General features: G+C 40.7%; 1 protein-coding gene and 1 long non-coding RNA gene across 2 annotated transcripts; one reads left to right on the top strand and one right to left on the bottom strand.

Annotated features, from left to right (window-relative positions):
- Positions 1–305: 305 nt before the first annotated feature.
- LOC103471997 (uncharacterized) lies at positions 306–1,697 on the bottom strand. Its single transcript, XM_008421337.2, has 3 exons — positions 1,571–1,697; positions 1,419–1,477; positions 306–1,341 (listed from the first exon to the last, which is right to left on the bottom strand). Exons 1-3 carry the CDS (start codon positions 1,597–1,599, stop codon positions 374–376), a joined length of 1,056 nt encoding a protein of 351 aa, XP_008419559.2. The 5' UTR covers positions 1,600–1,697; the 3' UTR covers positions 306–373.
- A 5,625-nt stretch (positions 1,698–7,322) lies between these two features.
- On the top strand, positions 7,323–9,980 carry LOC103471998 (uncharacterized). The gene is made up of 2 exons (XR_534782.2): positions 7,323–8,005; positions 9,373–9,980. It is a non-coding gene; the product is annotated as an uncharacterized LOC103471998 (long non-coding RNA).
- Positions 9,981–20,091: the final 10,111 nt, after the last annotated feature.

Genomic DNA, 20,091 nt, shown 5'->3' on the forward strand with positions numbered 1-20,091 from the left:
CTGAGAAAATAAAACTTTTATAGCTGCTCCCTAAAAATAGTGTTATTGCTTCAAAACTGACTTCACTCTTGCTACTATTATTTATTAGACATCTCAAAATACAAACTGGTTCCACCGAGTTCTGCTAGTGACCTAAGTTTTTTATTCAGATGTGTTTGAGCAAATGGAATAAGATTCTTGTGGTACATTTGAGACTATTGTATGAGAAGCACCTGAAATACTGTGTCCTGTAAAGTGTCTTTGCTCCTAAAGTTGTTTGATTTTAAACTTTAACTGGAATTTAAAAGAAAAACACACACAAGAGCTTAAAACCCCCCAAAAAAACCATTTGTTTTATTTCAGCATGCTATTTTTAAAATTGAAGACACTAGGTTTAGCGTTGATAGTGGTTGAACTTAGACCATTTGGAGGCTGGATGAACACTGGGGAGGTCAGGATTGGACGCCGCTGCCCTCTGAGGTCGTGGTGGTGTGTCAATCCAATATGGCTTCTGGAATGGACCTTGGTACGGCATCTTCCTGCTCCAGTCATATTCTGAATGGCTGCTTGTTCGTTCAGGTTTGTAAAGCGGTACCCTCTGTGGAGCCCGATAGACCTGCTGTTGCTTCTGGACACGTACCGCCTCCTGCTCAGTAGGTCTTTTCAGCCGTCTGATGGCCGAGCCACCGAAGGGTTCTGGAAGGTCATAGACCATTACTGGAGCAAACCTCAGAGCGGACTCTCCCTCTCTGCCACTTCTGGGAGCAGCCAGGCCAGTGAGCAGACTCCTTGGCCTGTAGCCTCTGGTATTTAGAGCGTACTGTGGGCTGGGATAAAACCTCCCAGCTGCAGCGTGAGGCAAGAAACTCCTGATGTTTTCACCTTGAGATACACGGCCTGAAGGGACTTTCCTTGCACGACCCTGAGCAGACGTCTGCATCCGAATAGAACTACGTGGACCTGGACCAACCAGACCGAACAAGATGGCTGATGAGCCCTTTTGCCCTTGAGAGGAAGGGTCCATGTAGGAAGCTGGCCTGAAGGAGTAGCCTTCCCTTTGGCTCACCCTTGGACTCTGCTCAGCAGGCAAAGTGCTCTGGCTCTTGGCTTTTGACCCAACGATGTTCTTCACCAGCCTCCCTGAGCTTTGAACCGGTTGAGAGCGCGATTGTGTTATCCCGCTGGTGAAGGGCTTCCTATCGTAACCACTTTTCGCTGCTGGCTTAGTGTTAAAGCTACTGGTCTGGACCTGGACTGAGGGAGGAGAGAAGAAACCTTGTTGGTTCTGGAAATCGCTGCTGAATTTTCTCTGTATGCCATCTGGTGGAGGGAAGCCAGAGTTTGTGTTCTCCGTTCTCTGTGCTGCAAGACAGAGAGACAAATTTCATTTAGAGAGATGGAGAGAGTGAGGCAAAGTGTGACTGATTTGCAACTCTTACCGTCATTAGGCCAAGAACAACCAGCAAGTTCTGCTTGAACTAAGCAAATCAGCAAGATCCTGTTCAGGGAAAAAACATTGAAGAAATTAATACCAAAACTAAAACTTTCATCTGTAAACCTTGATTAAAAGGAAAAAAAATAGTTCACTTACCCAAAACCAAATCCACAAGTCATTTCCATGCCTCTTCAGTCTGGTCACAGCAAAAGCAGCCCAAATCCCCAGCAGCTACTTGCTCTGCATGTACGCAGCGGTGAGTTGGTATTTATTGCAGCCTTCAGCCAATCACAGCGTGATGTACTGATTATCTACAGTTGCTGCAGTGGTGGAGTCACACAGCTCATCTGCTCTGATTTGTGCTTTCTTGTCTTCCTCTGCACTGATGATTAAATACGTCAAAAAAATAATATATCAATCATAAAAATTGTGGCATTTTCTACAATTAGTTTGGAGAATAAAGAAACAGAGAAGAGAAATGTTTAACTGCTGCATCATGCCAGCCACATATAATCAAAATAAATATACACACATCATGACATGCATGTTTGTCACCAAGATGCACTGTTATTGCTGTCAGTCAACCTCGTACATATGCTTTTTAATGTGCTATAGGCAGAGAAACAATTCACTGTTACAGGAAAACCATTTATCCACCGACATCTGTGGTCATGCTAACTAGCTTTAGCATTCACAGCAGGCTCTCCTAACTGCAAAGTAGCAGAGATTAAGGTGGTGTGGGGGGAGAAGAGCATGAGGAGTGCTACACAGAGGGTGATTGACAGCACTAAGACCCTCCTCTTGGAGGGTCTTAGGTCTTAGTGATTGGTTATTAATAGTTAGCTTGATTTTTTTTCACAGATTATCTGTCTAATACTGTACTGTCACAACATGGTGACAGTTTCAACATATATGTAAAATATATATGAGCTACATCTTTAAAGTACAGTCTCAGAATCCATCCATTTTCCTGCACACTTGTCCCTTAGTGGGGTCGGGAGAGTTGCTGGTGCCCATCTCCAGCTGGCGTGCTGGGTGAGAGGCGGGATACACCCTGGACAGGTCGCCAGTCTGTCGCAGGGCAACACAGAGATACACAGGACAAACAACCATGCACACACACACTCACACCTAGGGGCAATTTGGAGAGGTCAATTAACCTAACAGTCATGTTTTTGGACTGTGGGAGGAAACCAGAGTACCCGGAGAGAACCCACGCATGCACAGGGAGAACATGCAAACTCCATGCAGAAAGACCGGGGCCGGGAGTTGAACCCAGAACCTTCTTGCTGCAAGGCAACAGCTCTACCAACTGCGCCACTGTGCAGCCATCAGTCTCAGAATATTTAAGATAATAAATCTTAAATATCAAGATTCAATAAAAGATAGATCAACAACAAAGGCGGCGCCCTGCTGCCATTTTCTCCACATTTTTGACCCATTTTAAATTTACCCTACAGAATTGGATCAGAGTTCAGTTCTTTTCTGAGGTGATTCCTCAGTGACAGTGCAGAGTAAGAGGAGGCTGCTGTCCCTAAATCTGCACAAACTGAGTGACGACATCCTGGGTTCGGGTGACACATAGGAAGAGAAATATGAGGGCAACAAGCCAAGAATTGATTTAGAAATAAAAATGGACCACTGAGAAACTGTATGTGGAACGAGATGGTCATTTAACTACAGCTGTTTATATCCAGTGATAAATCCGAGTGCCTTTAGTGAGTCTAATAAGCAGAGGCAATATTTCACAGTATCATGTCCTGGGTGATAGCATCAGTTTTTGACAAGCACTGCTGATCCATCTCTTTTGCTTTTGTCACTCCTCTTTAAATCTCTGCCTGGCTGAACGGTTAAAACACTGAGAAGAGAAATACATTAGTGTGAAAAATGTTTGTCACACTTCAGTGTTTCAGAACATCAAACCATTTTAAGAGACAACACAAGTAAACACAAAATGCAGTTTTTCACTGGAGGTGGTGTATTGAGGGAGAGAAAAATCAAAACCCACATGGGTATGTGTGAATAGACGACATACATCTGGCTCCACCAGGGCTTTCACAGCATCACAGTTCATAAAAAGTTGTCATTCTTAAGTGCTAAAATCAAAGCTCTTTTGTAAAATCATTAACTACAATTTCCCGGAAACGCTGCATATGTAGACGCTCCAAACGCCTGAATGAGACGCCAACGTCTCCTCTGAGACATGATGAGCTCATGCAAATGTTTACATCCGTTGCTGCCATGAATTTTAATGACTTACCGTGTGAACAAATTTATTCACGTGTGATTTTAATTTAATTTCTTAAACATTGCAATTGCAAACTTTTTGTTTTTCAACAAACAGCTACTGCCCTGACCCGGGCCTTTCACCGTCACCAGCAGGCAGGGCGGGTGTAGCCTCTTGCCCAAGGATGCAACAGCTGAGACGGACGGAGCATGGGTTTGAATTGGCATCCCACCAGTTGCCGGGTGAACTTCTCCCTCCTGAGTTGTTGTAGTTGTAAGTGGATGTGGTCTGGTGACCACTACAGATACTCAGAAGACTTAGTTCTACATCATGAACTGACATGGCCTAGGTTTTTTTAAATATCCAGAACCACTCATGAATACTTCAAGTATTCATGCATTGGAGACCTTGTCCTGTTAGGCGACGGGGCCTGGATAATACCCGTGTTAAACTTGACGGTGCAGTCCGGCGACGACAGGCGCTTAAATTCCGTAACAAAAGTATGTTTTTATCTTTTTTTTTATCTTTCGCTTTCTTGCTGTTGATTCAATGTCACATGCTGTTTTTATTTTTTATTTTTTATTTTGTAAAGCACTTTGAAATGCCTTTCTGCTGAAATGTGCTATACAAATAAAATTTGATTGATTGATTGAAGTAAAATAATATTCTGGTAGTTATTACCTCAGATGAACTTACATCCTAACTTCTCTGTCACAGAACAAGTCGCAGGTCATCTTTTGGTTTGCGTGAGAATCATTCAGAAATCAGAGATTTTGCAAACGTGTCACTCTCCGACCAGGAAATGTGCCTTCAACAATACATGAGATTAAGATAAAGTAATCTTTTACTTTACAGAAACATGCCGGTGCTGATCACTAGATTATTAAACCATAAAATGCAATATTTATTAAGACCTGTTTATTTAGACACACGTCAATACATTTGATAAATGCTCTGTGAGGTGATCTTCTTCTGGTAGTGTGAAAGCCATACAAACACCAAGATCAGCTCTAACTTTTACTCTGCTAGACTGAATGAACACACTCTCCGGAAGTCAGTAACCTTCAGTTGGAAAGATTAGTTTTATCTTTGTTATGGAATTCTGTCTCCTCTCAAATGGAAACTAAAACAGTTTAAAAGAAAAATAGATTGTTTTTCGGCCTTGCTCCGGTAACGGGCCTTGAACACGCGTTCCAATCACCTCCACTAATCAGCACCTGAAAAACATGCAGCATTTCTGTTTGCTCTAATGCTGACCTTAGAAGTGTTGGGAGAATAAGCGCCACATTTGTTTCAATTATTTTATTAACCATAAACTTAACTTACCCTCAGGCCCTTCACAAAACTGCTTGGCTGTTGTTAAAATGATTCACAGCTTGGTTCAGAAACAAAAATGTCACCATCTTCATAAAATAAATAATGGCCTAAGTCTTTTTTTTTTTGTGCCTTTTTTGTTGCCTAAATCCTATTTTGACCAAAAAAAGGGGGGGAAAAATCACTGTTTCCAAAATCACTAATGGCAAAAAAATGGCTAAGGCCATTATTTTAGGAAGGTGACAATATAGAAAATGAGGAAAAGTAGTAATAAAATAAAGAAGCTTGTTATCTTTCACCAGGACATGTCATTCGAATCTTTTATGAAAACAGCTTTTTAGAATTTCCTTCTTTAACCTCAATAATGTCACTAAATAAATTTTGCATAGAAATATTCTCTGTCTATCTCAAAGTGATCATGAAAAACTAGTCCATGAATTTGTGAAACCAAGACAGGATTCTTTATAAATTTTTTACTATCAGGAAGTAAAAAAAAAATGTATAAAAAGCCTTCAGCTTCAGCAGGAATTAAGGTGAGATTGAAAAGAATAGATCCTACTTTTGATCATGTTCTACAGGTAGAATGGGAGGCAGATCCTTTAGTCATCAGGCTCCTCTCCTCTACCACAGTGATGTTTTATGTTCTAGCAGTTACATATCTTTTGTCTTTGTCTTCATTCTGTGATCAGTACATCAGTCACATTTACAAACAGATCAGTGATTTAAGAAGGACATAATGAGGTTAATGTGGTCTTTAAGTTATTTGTTTAGTTCCTCCCTGTGGGAGCACGGCAAGGTTTGTCATTTAATTTCTTGGTTTGGCCACAGGGTGGCGGCAGACTTATGACATTCACAATCTCAACTGAAGCCGTGTCTGGTTGCTTGTAATCACAAACGGCGTATTGAGGCCATTGTAGATATAAAGAAGTAAATTTCAGACAAAAAAAACTCAGAAATCTTTAGATTAATCTCAGAAATTTTCTAGAAAAAAAGACTTGGAAATTTCTATTGTAATCACTGAGATTGTAATGACAAGTACAATTTTATGTAATTCCGCTACAAAGCTAATGGCCTGCTACACTCCACATGGGATTTTTTTCTACTGAGGAAACTTTACAAATAGTGTTGGAAAACACAATGCTGCAGATAGAGCACTGCTTCTATGTTATGACCCCCAAAAATGAGAACATCAGATCAACCACCAGGGGGCACACCACACTTTCTAATTACCTTCTTTCCATTCAGTCCTGTCATATAAAACTGTCTGTTACTGATGGTCTCTTCTCTTTAAAATATAGTCATTGATGGTGTATCTATAAAGACAAAATCCTCTCAACATCACTCACTAGGATCTATTATAATCTTGGTGTGATCAACTGAAGTGACTTCTTTTGGTGAAGTGACTGGCCGCACATTACTTATGAACTGGTGCTATATAAATAATTTATTGGAATTTTGTGATAGACTATCCCAAAGTAGCAAGCAACTGTGAAGTGGATGGAATTTTTTTAAGCAATATTTTGAAAGGTATGTAATCGCACAAGTCATTACTTTGTAAAAAAGGAAAAAAAAAAGAAAAAGCACCCTTTACTTATGGTGTCTCTAGCTTTTTAGCAAATCTAGATACTGAGATTTTTCCTGTTACTCTTCGCAAGGTTTAATCAGTTTTTTTTTAAGTCTTACCAAAGATTCTCAATTGGAGTTATTCTCATGAACTTTGAGAATAAATCCAACACACCTGAATTTGATTCAGGTGTGTTGGAGCAGGGATGCATCTGAAAGTTGCAGGATGGTAGCTTTCGAGAACTGGACTTGAGCACCCCTTCCTTAAGGGAACTCAAAAGTCCCACCTCAGTCAAATTGATACTGCTGTCACCATAGTAACAGAGTTTGCTCAGGTGACAATGCAGCAACAAAGGTCTCTTGTGAAACTGTAGACATTTTAATAGTAAAAATCATGTAAATGTAACCCAACTTCTTCTACCTCTTCAAGTATTTTTCCTGTAATTCTTAAAACAGACATATATCCTTTCAGGGTTTTTAATCATTTTTGGTGTAATAAATCATAAATATGTTCATATTTACAGTAAATGTCTCCTTATAGTGTTGTTTCACCCATTAATTTTGGTAGAATTTCTGTTTCCTTTTCCTTTGTGGGGGTTCTACAGAAAAAAATGAGCATGCCGTTGAATGCTTAACTGCCCTTTTCTGTTGCTTTCTGTCATCGCAAGTCCAAACAAAATCAGTCAAGTTGAACCAAAAATGCACAAAAACAGAATATATTCTGAGCACAAACAGATGCCATGTTTAACGTTTTGTAAATCACTTTACTGATGGCCATGGAGAAACGCATAATGCATAAAAAATTTCTACTTTAAAATGGAAATACGTGATGTTCTCAAATTTCAGAAGTGTGACAGAGGTTGTGTGTATCTGAAGCAGAGAGTCTCTGATCATAACCGCTGTTCACTGCAGAGTCAGTGTTGAATGTAGAGAAACAAGTGCTGGATGTAGAGATCGCAGCTGAACTTGCTTGGTTTGCTGTCGGCTAGAGGGAGGCCAGCGTGTGTTTGCTGCTGTTCTTGGGTTTCAGTCTCAAACATTCACCCCAAAAACCAATCCACAACTCATTCCTCAATTTCTTCAGTGTAGTTGAAGTGAAAAGCAGCCCATCTTCCCTGTCGCTGCTTGTTTTGCATGCATGCTGCAGCAGTGGGTTGGTATTTATTGCAGCCTGTAATCAATCACTGCTTGATGAACTGATTGTCTGCAGGTGCTGCTATAGTAAAGTCAAAATCTGAGAAAGCAAATGAACCAGGATTTGCTCGCACAGCTGAAACGTTACTCTGGCTCATATTAGTCGTGATTCTCTGGCAAAAGTCGGCGATGATGTAATATCTGAACCTGATCAGACCCAGCTGCCACTGACAGGAGTCAGAGACGTGACTTTATGTCGGCTTGTGAGCGTGGCTTCAACTTCCTGTGCTGGCCTGACCCATCTGTGGCCATGTGGGACTCTCCACAGGCAGATGAACTTTTCCACCTCTTGTGTAAGTAACACACACACACTAAGAGAACACACTCCCCGGTTTTCTGACAGGTGTGAGGTTTTGTCCCTTACTGTGCCCGGTCAGTCGTGTTCTATCATGAAAGTTCCCCTGCAGAGGAGGCACGATGCGTGACATGTGATGTCCGGATAACTGTGTTGCTTGGTCCAGCTTTACAAACTATTTCCCTTCATCGTGCTTCTCTTAAACCCGGGTTTATTCAAATTTGCCATCATATTATTTCCCCTTCTTCAGAAGAGGCTACTCTGTGAGTGATAACAGAAGATATTCTCTCTGTTGGAGGAAGGAGTGGCAGTTCTCCCACAATAACCAGATCAGTGTTGTGGTTTAGATCAAAGACACAATTTCCCATCAAAAGGAATCTTAAGTAAGACTTTAAAAAAAATTCTTTCTAAGACCATTTATCCACCTTTCTGAATCATTTCCATCTCTGCTGTTCGACCTTTACGCCTCTGGAATCTCCACAGGACACTGGCATTGTGTGAGGCAGGAGAGTGCTAAATTAAACTCATCACAGAAGGTTGAACGTTTCCTTTTCGGAGGAAAAAAACAAACCTCATTTATATTCAAATTATACCTGCATCATGTTTCTTTCTTTTTAGCTTGGTGTTCGGCCTCTGCGCTGTTTTCAGCAGAGCAGGGAAGTTTTCCTGCAGGAGGAACAGAATGTGCCACATGCACAGATCCGTGACATGGAAGTGCCTGTCCTATTTAAGGATTCCACCGAGCCAGGTACCAGAGTAAGACAGGGTTATGTTGGTGTGTGCAGGCTGTGATGGTGAGATCCTACTGCACCAGCTGACAAAGCATCTATTTTTTTTGTAGCTTAGGTATTCATTTGTTGAGGGCTAATGAGTTTTTGAGCAAAGGTACCCAGACCGAGGTGTTATGGACATTTTTTTTACACATAAACTTGTACGGGGAAAAGCAACCCAGTCTGGGTTATCTTGCTAACCTAGTCATGCGTCAAGTACGACGTGACCCATGCCTGGTTGATTTAATACAGATCTACAGATAACACAAACCCCAAATTCAGTGAATATTACAGAAGATTATTTAAAAAAAAAGATATTTAAAACAGAAATGTCAGCCTTCTGAAAAGTGTGTTAATTTCTATGTACTCAATACTTGGTTTGCAAGAACTACTGCGTTGATGCAGCGTGGCAGGAAGGCCATCAGCCTGTGGTTCTGCTGAGGTGAAATGGAAGTTCAGGTTGCTATGGCAGATCCGTTCAGATCTTCTGCGTTCTTGGATCTGGTGTCCCTCGTCTTCCTCTTGACAATATTCCATTGCTGATCAAGCACAGAAACAACATGGTCATTGAAGCAGCTTTTCGTACCCTTGACAGTGTGGACAGGGCCCCAAGTCCTGCTGGAAACTGAAATCAGCATCTCCATGAAGCTCGTCAGTAGATGGAAAGCTGGAATGTCCTGGTAGACGGCTGCAGTGACTGTGGACTTGAGAAAACCCGGAGGACCAACAGGAGCAGATAACGTGGCACCCAAAACCATCACTGAGTGCAAACGTCCCACTGGACTTCAAGTGCCTCTCCACTCTTCCTCCAGAGTCTGAGACCTTGATTTCCAAGTGAAATGCAAACTTTATTTTGATCTAAAAAGAGAAATGTGAACAATTGACCAAAAGACCAGATAATTTCTCCCTTACCTCAGGGAAGACTTCAGACATTGACCCTAGTTCAGGAGCAGCTTGATACCTGCAAAGTGACACCTGTAACACATTCATGCCTCTCTATTCTCCAACGTCTTTTAATAAGTAGTCTGTTTGTGTGTGTTTTATCTAAGATTGCATATTGCTTGGTTCAAGCAAATCTAGAATATGTAACTTTATTTTTAAAGTCTTTTGTATTTCCAAGCCACATTGTGCCATTTTATAGCACAATCAAGTAACTATAGTCACTATAAAAATACTGTGTATATAAAATATGACTTAAATGAACTTTGACTTCATAATTTACTGCCTTAAATTTGGGTTTCTGTCTCTTTAAGAAACTCCTGCTCTTTCTAAAATGCCGCCTTCAGGAAGTCATCGCAATATGGGTCCTTTGTTAACCCTGTAACAATATTTTTACTAGTATGTTGGTTTGCGATCCAAAAATCAGACAAAATCCAGCAATTGTTGAGCTCTGAATTTTTTCTTTATGTAATTTCTTCAAGCGCTTAATTCCAGTTCACAGCATGGCATGTATTCACTTCACACAACAGGAGAGAGAGTCTCCTTCTGATCTAGACCACCTGACTTTTAAAGGATTGGCTCCTACCAAGACTAATTAAGGGGTGGAGACAAGTTACATTTCCAGAAAGGAAAAAGTCTCATTTGTACTAAATTACAATTAACTAACAACTTCAAAACTAAAACAAAAGCAATCTGGGCCCAACAAAATCCAAAAACATCTCCCCTCCCTCTCAAACAATGGGTTTTCCCAGTGAAGCTGATTGAAAACACCAGTTCCTTGTCAGCACTGCTCATGGGCGCGCTTCCATGGCAACACATGACCAGGTGACCTCAAAGAAAAGAGAATGATTACAAAATATTAAATAAAGCAAGTTACGTCTGTCAAACAAACAATACATTTACCAGATAAATTAGAATATACAAAGTACATAAAACAGCACCTGTTATTGAGGGGGTAAATCCCTCATGTAGTGTTGCACTGAGAAGGAGCAGCTGTTTGCTAATTGCTGCTGGCTAGTCTGAAGGAGCTGAGTGTGGGAGTTTGAGGGGATGGTCTGCTCTGTGAGACAGAAGCTCTGAGGAGGAGCTGTGTCTTACAGGCAGCACTCGGTCCCGACCAGGCATTTTGCACAGCTCAGTGGTTGCCATGGAGATTAAAGGGCTTCTCAAACATGCATGAAAGAATCCCGGCAACACTCCAGGTATGTTTTTGATGAGGGAAAACATTATAATGATGTAAATCTCAAAAAAGTCAATTTTACATAATACTGCCCCTTTAAGTCGCTGCAAAAGAGGCTGTAGAAAATGTCTTTGTCAAAGTCCATAACATAGTTAAAATGATCTAATCAGACATAAAGAATAAGCAGATGGCATCTCCTCTCAGGAAGAATCTTCACTTTGGCCTCTGAACTTTGCCTCCCTCCCTGACCAATCATGTGCCTCCGGTGCGTAATGCCCCCTCCTGCTCAGGCATCTGGTCCAAAATTAGAAAAAAAAAAAGAAAAGAAAAAATGAAGGCAATAATAATGAGCTTAAGTCTCTTCTCTTCAGGGAGGGTGAGAGGTCAAAGGGCCTGCTGAGAGTTTACACCCAGCACATTCCTCAAGCAGCTTGGAGGAATACAGAAGCTGCTCTCTGATCTTGTTTATAGGGATTCAGATGATGCAGACACCATGAGGTCCGCTCAGATAATCCTCCCAGTTTGCTGCGGATTCAGACTGGAATCAGGTGCAGAAACACTTTAAGTTTTCTAGATCAGCTGGTAAATAAGGTATTTGTTTGTAACAATTAGCATTTTAGTCATATTTTTATTTTTCTGGGTATGTTTGCTCAATTTTTATTCTTCCTTCATTTACCATACATGTTGTATTTTGACTCATTTTTGATATCTGTGGTTTTATGATTTAGAATTGTCTTTGTGTTGCTGTCTATTTTCAAATATATTCTTCCTCTCTTGAAAAATAGATTTTTAAACTCAGTGAGATCTATACTGTACATGGACACACAGATGTGAGGTCCTGTTTGTCTGAATGTCCTTCTGACATCCAGATAAGACTGAAATGCCTATAAAAGTATTCACCCCTTTGGGAGACCTGCCCTTTTTATTGCTTTTCTATACGAGTCATGATCAACAAAGCTTGGCATTTATAACAAAAAAACATTTGCCACAGTTGGTTGTGGCAGATGGCCGCTCGTACTGCAGCAGGTTCTGGTTCTGCTGAAGGTTTCTTTCTGTTAAAGGGGAGTTTTTCCTTTCCACTGTCACTATGTGCATGCTCGGTATGAGGGACTGCCATAAACTTAACGCATCACAAGTGATTGTCACAACATCCTCATCCAGGAGTGAATGTTGCAAACATTCTGCATTTCCACTGACCATGTAATTTTTCAGTTTGACATTTTGAAAATAAATTTCTTCAATGGAAACATGATGATTAAAAAAAAAACGCAACAAAACTAGTTTTTCTAAAAGGTTTTGGCACTAGGATGAGGTGGTTTTTTTTTGTTGTTCAAATCGAAAGTGATTTATTCGCAAACTGTAATGGAAACACTTTTTTTTTTTTGCAAAACACCAGTCACATGTTGTTGCCATTGGTGCAAAAAACAAAGGAGATGATGACAGGAAGTAGTTGAGAGACTCATGGCGGCCATGTTTTATAATGACTCATCACGTGAACAAGCTTATTCATGTGTGAGTTTGAGTTTCTTATTTAACAGGAACACCATAATTGTGAAATTTCTATTTTTTTCCACATTAGCAGAATATTGACAAAGTTTTGTGCACATTTGTAATAGAAAAGCAGTTAGTGACTCGATGCAATCTTCAATCTGCGAAACTATTTTACATAATTAACTGAGCTTAACATTCTATTTGGTAACAAGGATCAATTGGAATGTAGGTGTGATTGAATGTCGAGACGACATTTTGTCATGAATTGGCGCAATGTAAATAAACTGTGTTAAAAATAAGGTTGTGCGTCTTGGCATGTAAAAATGTGGTTTTACATGCTAACACGTGAGGCGGTTGGTAGGTTTTCCGTGCCTTTGAAAGTCTTCATTTCCAACCCAGTGGACAGTATTTACCCTGTTCTCTGCTCAGTTCCAGCTCTCATTGAGCTCGCTAGTGCGTGAAATAAATGATGAAGTAGCACTGGAGTGGTGAGGATCTCGTCCTTTCTATAAAATGGGTCAAGGCCATTTATAATCAACCGTATCACAGGCCTTATTTGGAGAGGAGTGGAGCTTCCATGAATCATAGTGAAGCTTATCCCACTGCTAAACCTAATCAATCGAACCGATTGATTAAGAATGGGCGCCGCTGAGACAATTCATCTTCATACCACAATGTTTTGTTGGTGGATCCTTGAGGATCCTTTTTCCACTCTCGTCTTCTCCTCCTTTTAAATTCGGCAACGTGAAACAAGCCTCAGCTGCAGAAGATCATTCAGACGCGGGGATAACGAGGCTGGATGGGACTCACAGGGAAATACGTCTCTTTAATTGAAAAGCCCCTGACCTCATTTCTCCTACAACAACCGCAGCAACAACAAAACAAAACAAACAAAAAAAACAACAACTTCTGAACGGCCACAAGGACGGAGAGACCGATTTGTCGCCAGCTGGAAGACAACGGATCCCACAACAAGGCAACGGGACTCGCCGCTCTCCGCTCAGCAGCCTGGAAGGACGGGAGCGGGAAGGGGGCCGAGCAGTGGGTGTAAAGGGCCTGGCGTTGCTGAGCTCCTTCCAGTTGGCGTCCAGTCAGAGATCCACAATAACACGGCCGTGAAGACTCCCCGGGCCAAGCTGCATTGTTGTGGTGTCGTGTTTTACAGGAGGGCTTGTTGGTCATGCAAGATGAAGCTTTGTTTGAAGCCATTTGTTTCTCATTTTCCACAACTCCGTGGAACCCTCTGCGGTCGAGCACCAAAAGGGGTTTTTGTGTAAATTTCAGACTTAAAACAAAAAAAATGTCATTATGACATTGGGCCGACATGTTGCTCACATTCCTTGGTGGGTGTATTGTGTGAGACGGATAGTCTGGATTATACGATTAAATGAAAATCAGGCGCACTTGTGCTGTGAGTTTTGAATAACATAAACTGAGATAGATTGTACACTGCCTCCCAAAAGTGTTCACACCCATTATGCTTTTTCCCATCTTGTCACAGGGCACTCACAAACTCTTGCATATTCTCTACACTGCAAAGCAAAACATTTTGCATTCACAAGTAACTTCTCAACAAGCTTTACAAGGCGGACCTTTACTTTAAACAATGCTTTTTAAAAGTAAGCTTGTGGAATTAGTGTGTATTTATCAATATTAAGGATTTATTGACTTAATGCAAGCTTATTTATCTAGCTGAAAAGTTACTTGTAAGTTTTTTTTTTTGTCTTATTTTAAGTGTTCTAAGATTTCTACACTAGTAACTAGACCAAAAATACTTGGTAATGTTGTGTTTTGCAGTGAAGGAATTTTCTGGTAATAATGCGGAATAAAAACGTCACATTTTGAGATTTTCTTTTTTTCTTGTTTTTAAGAAATAAAAATCTTTCAGTTGAGCTGCATTTTCAACAAGTCTTTCATGGGATGTTTCTTCCACCTTTCCTCATCTAAAGATTGCAATTCGTGCTCAATATTAGTCAGACTGCATCTGTGCAAAGCCATCATGAAGCTTTGCATATTTATTTTGCCAGTCTTCCACAAATCTGGTATTTATGGAAGATTATATTCATTCTCCCACCTGTGCTGTGGATCTCTACAGCTCCTCCAGTGGGAGCTGGCACGAGGCTAACGGCTCATGCTAACTCGTAACTCATTCAGCCTGTTAGTTCACATGGATATCCATGCTTTGTTGGACAACACTCTTAAAAAATGAAAATCGTGTGATTTCTGCTTTGTGTTGGTCTGTGACATAAATCCTCCCTCAAGGTACAGCTTTTGTTGTAATTGGACAAACGTGGAAAACTTCAGTTAACACTTGCACTTATTCATAATCACTTAAGAACTCATGACTGACACTGAAACATTAAAATCATCCAATCATGCCATGAGGTTATCAGACACAGGATCGTCCCAGAAACTGAATGCTTTATTTTTTCCAAGCACACAATTGTCAGGATTCTCATGCTGTACAAAGTCCTCATTATGTTTCTGGAAATGTATTGCACAAAATAGAATTATGCAAATTGTCTGCCTAATGTGATGCTGGAAATGCTTAGGGGCAGAACAATACCAACATTTACAGCACCCTTCACGTTTTGAGTTAAAAACTCTTAAAATAAATATATTTAACCATACTATCAGCAAAAGTCCACCCTTTAATTTGAATATGTATTGAGTGAGAGAGAAAATTCCACTATAAGAACTGATTGTCTACTGCAAAACTACTGTGGCGCATTTAATGACACTCATTACAAGTCCTAAATTATATAAAAAATAACAGTAACACTTTAATTTTGACACTGATCACAAATTTTTTTAACAATATTTCATTACTTCCTGTTTTCATGGCATCGAAATATGGCATGCTGCAGACACCCAGTTTACTTAGCACCTCTTCAGAATAGGAAAGATAGAGATTTTGAATTCAAATTTTGTCGACTTTCAACAAACTGAAGCTCAATTATCATTGGATGATTTTTATATGTTGTACAAAGACAAATAATCAAAGATCCTTGCGGCTTTCTGCAGTTGCAAACCCTGAGAAATGTTCTCAGAGCGGTAGAGTAGCTGTCTCAATGTAGAAAGCAGGAGTACCACCCATAAGTTTGACACCACTGATTTTGTTATAAACAATTATTTCTCACAGTAGTATTTCCCCTGCTGGATAACAGTAGCCACTATGAACAAGAAAAACACCTTTTTGTGGCAGTCCATTTGCAATTAGGTTCTCCAAACCTCCTGCTTGTAGGCAAGTCTTAACTAGAAATTCATAAAGTTTTCATTTTCAAAACTTTGCAGTCCACAGCTAGACGTCGCAGTTCCCTATAGTGATGTTTTTAGACAATATGAATGACAAATCCCATGACAGGAACTGAGAATGGGATTAAAAGGGTCCAATTTTGAGGTGGAGGTTTCTGCCCGGTCCTGACAAACTCTTACCTGTTCATGTTCTGTCTCTGTCATGTTTCCAGGTGAAGTCAGACATAAAAAAATACCAAATGTTTTCTGTAATTGCAGCACTTTCCAAAAATAGTGATCTTTTTTTATTTTTATTTTTTTTACATACCCTTGGTTTATTTGAAATACAAAAAACTTTATTTGTTGCTGTTTTAATCAGAATAAACTTTGAGCATATGCATAGTGCTAACGATCAGAGTAATTCAGCTGTGTGTGTATGCATGTGTGTGTGTGTGTATGCTGGAGGTGTGTTCAGGTGTTTAGTTTGGCTCCCGCCATTATGGAAGTGATGAATGAGAGGCCGGTTGGCTTTAATGGCCGGCTGGGCCAGCTGGACCAACTCCTCTTCACTTGCATCCAGTGGCAAACACAATTGGTCACATTGATCAAGTGAGCAGCAGAACAATGGTTACTGCCCCACTGGGGTCCCGTCTGTTGTTAAGCCTCCCCTCCTTCACTGAGCAGACTTGTTAGAGATGATGGATAAAAGACAGGAGAGCCAAAGTACTCACACCTTTTTCTGGACATTACGGCCGTAACTCGATGGATTTTTCTGAGAACACAAAGAGATAAGTGGAAGAGAAATGGTAATTGCTTTCCGAAATTCTTCAAAATCAAAAGCTAAATATGGTGGTGCGGCACGAATGTGTGTTTGCATTTGTTCCACTTTACGTTGGTACTGTTCATTAAAACCTGTTGTCTTCAGACATCAGTTGAACCAATTTGTTGAGAATGGGGCACCAGTTGTCTTCAAACAGTATCACAAAGACCAAGGAGCACAGAGGACAGTTCGGGGGTAGACATTTATTACAGGGTTAGGTTGTAAAGCAATAACAAATCCAGGCAGAGCAAGGACAGCATTAATCAGAGAAGCAGCCAAGTGACCCTTGGTAAGTCTGGTGGAGCTGCAATCTGTCGATATGGCAACTAAAAGGGTGGCACATTCCACAAATCTGAACATTTTCAAAGGCTGGCAAAAAGAAATCCATTGGTAAAAGTAAATAAAAGAATTCTGTCCTGTTTGCAGTTTGTTACAGGACATATAGGGGACAAAGACGAAAGTGTTCTGGTCAGATGAGAGTTGGTGGCAGAAAGTAGCCTAAACATGTAACCTGAGCTAAAATGGAATGGTTTAGCTCAAAGAATGTGTAGATTTTGATAAAATTGTTTGTATCCCTCGGTTAATGATTGAACTAACTAACCCCTTCACTTCACCCTGAAACAACAATTACTTAGAAAAGTGATTCTACAAAAATATGCACCTGGACACCACACTTAGCAAACGTATGTTTGTAACATTTGAAAACCAAGTATGATTTTTCTTCTCTCTACCTCTCCTCAGGCTGCTTCCTGCTCCCCCCACTCACACCTGCAACCCATTAGTTCATCAGCTCAGGTCTTTCGTTCAGCATTCAACCTGCTCAGTATTTTAGCCCTTCATTCTCGTTCACCCCTTGCCGGTTCCTTTCGTCTGCACCCATTACTTCCTCGCTCAACCCCATGTTGTGCTTGTGTGTTTCCTTGCTGGTTTCGTACTGATACGCTTCAGGGGAGATAATATTTATATGAACTCTATATGTATACTTTTGGAATTCTGTTGAAAATAATTTATTATTTTCTTCCTGGTTCACAATTGGGTACTACCTTGTATGTCTGCCACTTAGAATCCCTATAAAATACATGGAAGTTTATGTGAAGATTCCACCTTTTTGGGTTGCCAGCTATCTGAAAGTGAAACTAACAGCATGTAAAATCCACACCTTTGATCCCAACACACATCCACTATTCAAGGCTAGAGGTGCATCCATACCAAAACACAGACAATCAAAGACATGACATCCGTTGAATTCTCACAAAATTCACTTAATTTTCTGATGTTTATCCAGGTTTATGTTTGACAAAATGTGGGGGGTTGGGGGGAACAATCAAGGATAAAGAATGGCACACACATTACCTCTAGGATTACTATGTAAATAAGGCAAGCTAAGATTGAAGGGTTTGCAGTGAGTACAGTTTGAGTTTTATCACTAAATTAAAGGAAGAAGTATGTGAGGCAATAGCAGATGTGAATGATGACATGAGTCGTTAGCTGGAGGCAGAGACAGCTGTATTTGTCATAAACTGTCAGCGGTGGGGGTGAGGAGGGGGGGTCGATGCCACTTTGTCTCTGTCGTCATGCCGCTGACTGTTGCGGTCTCCTTTTAACATGTACAATTCCTCGCAGATGTGGCGCTGACTTTTAAGTCATATTTCCTATCTTAGCCATTAAACCCGTGTAATGGCGCCAAGATGTTCCCAGAGACGGGGAGGCACATAAAATCAAAAGCCTGCTGTGCTGCAGAGCGAAGTTGGGAAAAGACACAAGTTCTGTGTGTGTGTGTGTGTGTGTGTGTGTTTTGCACAAAACCACATGTTGCACACAACACAGCGACATCAAGCTGTTAGGAGTTTTTAAAACTGCTTCCTGGGACGAACCCTCGGTCGAACAAATGGCTCGCAGCGAAAGAGCGGAGAGAAAAAGCTGAGATAAAGACGAACTCTTTCACTCAAACAATGAGCAACAAGCAGCCTAATGGTGGAGGGCTGTTCAAGGAATGGCTTTTGCTTTTAACAAGCATATCTTTTACACAGGGAGTAACAGAGTGTCTGCTGGTATTTCATTGTTTCCTCACAGAGGCAGCCTATAGCAAACAGCCCATCTATCCCCCTCCAGCAGCCCCACTCATAAAAACACAAGAAAAGGCATGGTTTTAATACACACTTTAATGAGTAAAAAAGGGAAGTAATGACATGCAGGGAACATTTTTCGTCTTTCTGCTCCGCAAATTGACACCAATGACCCCCAGTCGGCTTAATGCTGTGGGTGTGACTTGTCGAGGAACAGGCCAATGAAAGCTACTCTTGGGATTTTCCTTCCAAATGCAATTATTAAGAATGATGCGAGTTTAACAATAGCCGGATCAGAGCGCTTAACTTTGTCATCATGAATGAATCCTGTTGCACTGCGGATTCGGAGACAATGAGTATCATAAGGCATCCTTTTCTTCTCTTCTCTTTTTTTTTTTTTTGTGCTGGAAAACAAAGCTTCTTTGAACCGTCTCGCCATCCGAGCTGGCCCTTTGTGTCGGCCCGCGGAGCTCAATTGTTTTCTCCTTCGGTGACTAAATGTCCGGCTTAATGTGGCGCTGCGGCTCGGGGGAAATGATACCCCGACCTCGGTTCCCGAGCATTAAGATTACATTCATTTGTGTTGCTTTTCTAAACACACAAGATTACATTTGGGCTAAATGAGTATGCACAGACATCAAGAGCTCCTCGTGTTTCTTTTTTGTCTTTCCACATCCACTGAAAAGGCTCCGTGGCGTAAACAGTTTGGGATCGCCGCTGGAAAGGTTTGGACATATTGATAGGATGAAGATGCTGTTCTGGCTTCGAACAAAGGGAGGCTGTTTTACTTAATTCCAGGCCTCCTCTCTCTCTCTCTCTCTCTCTCTCTCTCTCTCTCTCTCTCTCTCTCTGTCTATTCTAAATACCTTGATAGCTAGAAATTTGGACAAACACATTGAGGAATGGCAGCTCCCCATTTCTTCTTCTGGTCTGAGTTGGGGGCATCAAAAGGCCACAGAGAATTGCTTTTGTCATTTGGAAAAACAAGGATGACACACATGACACCGTCTGGAATTCATTCTCTGCTTCAGTTTGAACATGTGCATCCCATTTGGGACTTTTAGGTTCCAGTGTGGCTAAAGGAGTTGGGTAAAAATAATCACACAGGTTGCTTAGACTGCGTCTGATTTGTTTCGGAAGTCAAAGTGCAGCTGTTCCAATTGGAAGTCCAAATCAGTAGGAACGTCTAATGGCTGTGGTGCTAATTGTTATTCTCCCATCTTAATATTGCACACTTTCTTCGTATTTCCAAAGGAAGGTACACTGTCTCAGGTAAACTTTCTTAACAGCTATGTAATTTACACAATCAGCATTTTCACTGATTATATACCTGCGCAGTTTGACATTTCGAAAATAAATTTGCTCAATGGAAACATGCCAAAACTTTGCTACGATGAGCAAAATTGGTTTATTTCGCAAAACTGGAACAGAAACACTTTTTTCACATCACGATAGTCACGTGATCAACAAACAGAGGTTGGCCCAGGCGCAGTAGTAATTGAAGGAGCATGCTGATTTTTTTTTACGTCTTATTGCGAGAACAAACATTTTCTTTTCACCTGTGATTTTAACTGCTTCTTATTT

The sequence above is a fragment of the Poecilia reticulata genome, chromosome 11 (genome assembly GCF_904066995.2).
Source record: "Poecilia reticulata chromosome 11, P_reticulata-male-v2, whole genome shotgun sequence".
Lineage (NCBI taxonomy): Eukaryota > Metazoa > Chordata > Actinopteri > Cyprinodontiformes > Poeciliidae > Poecilia > Poecilia reticulata.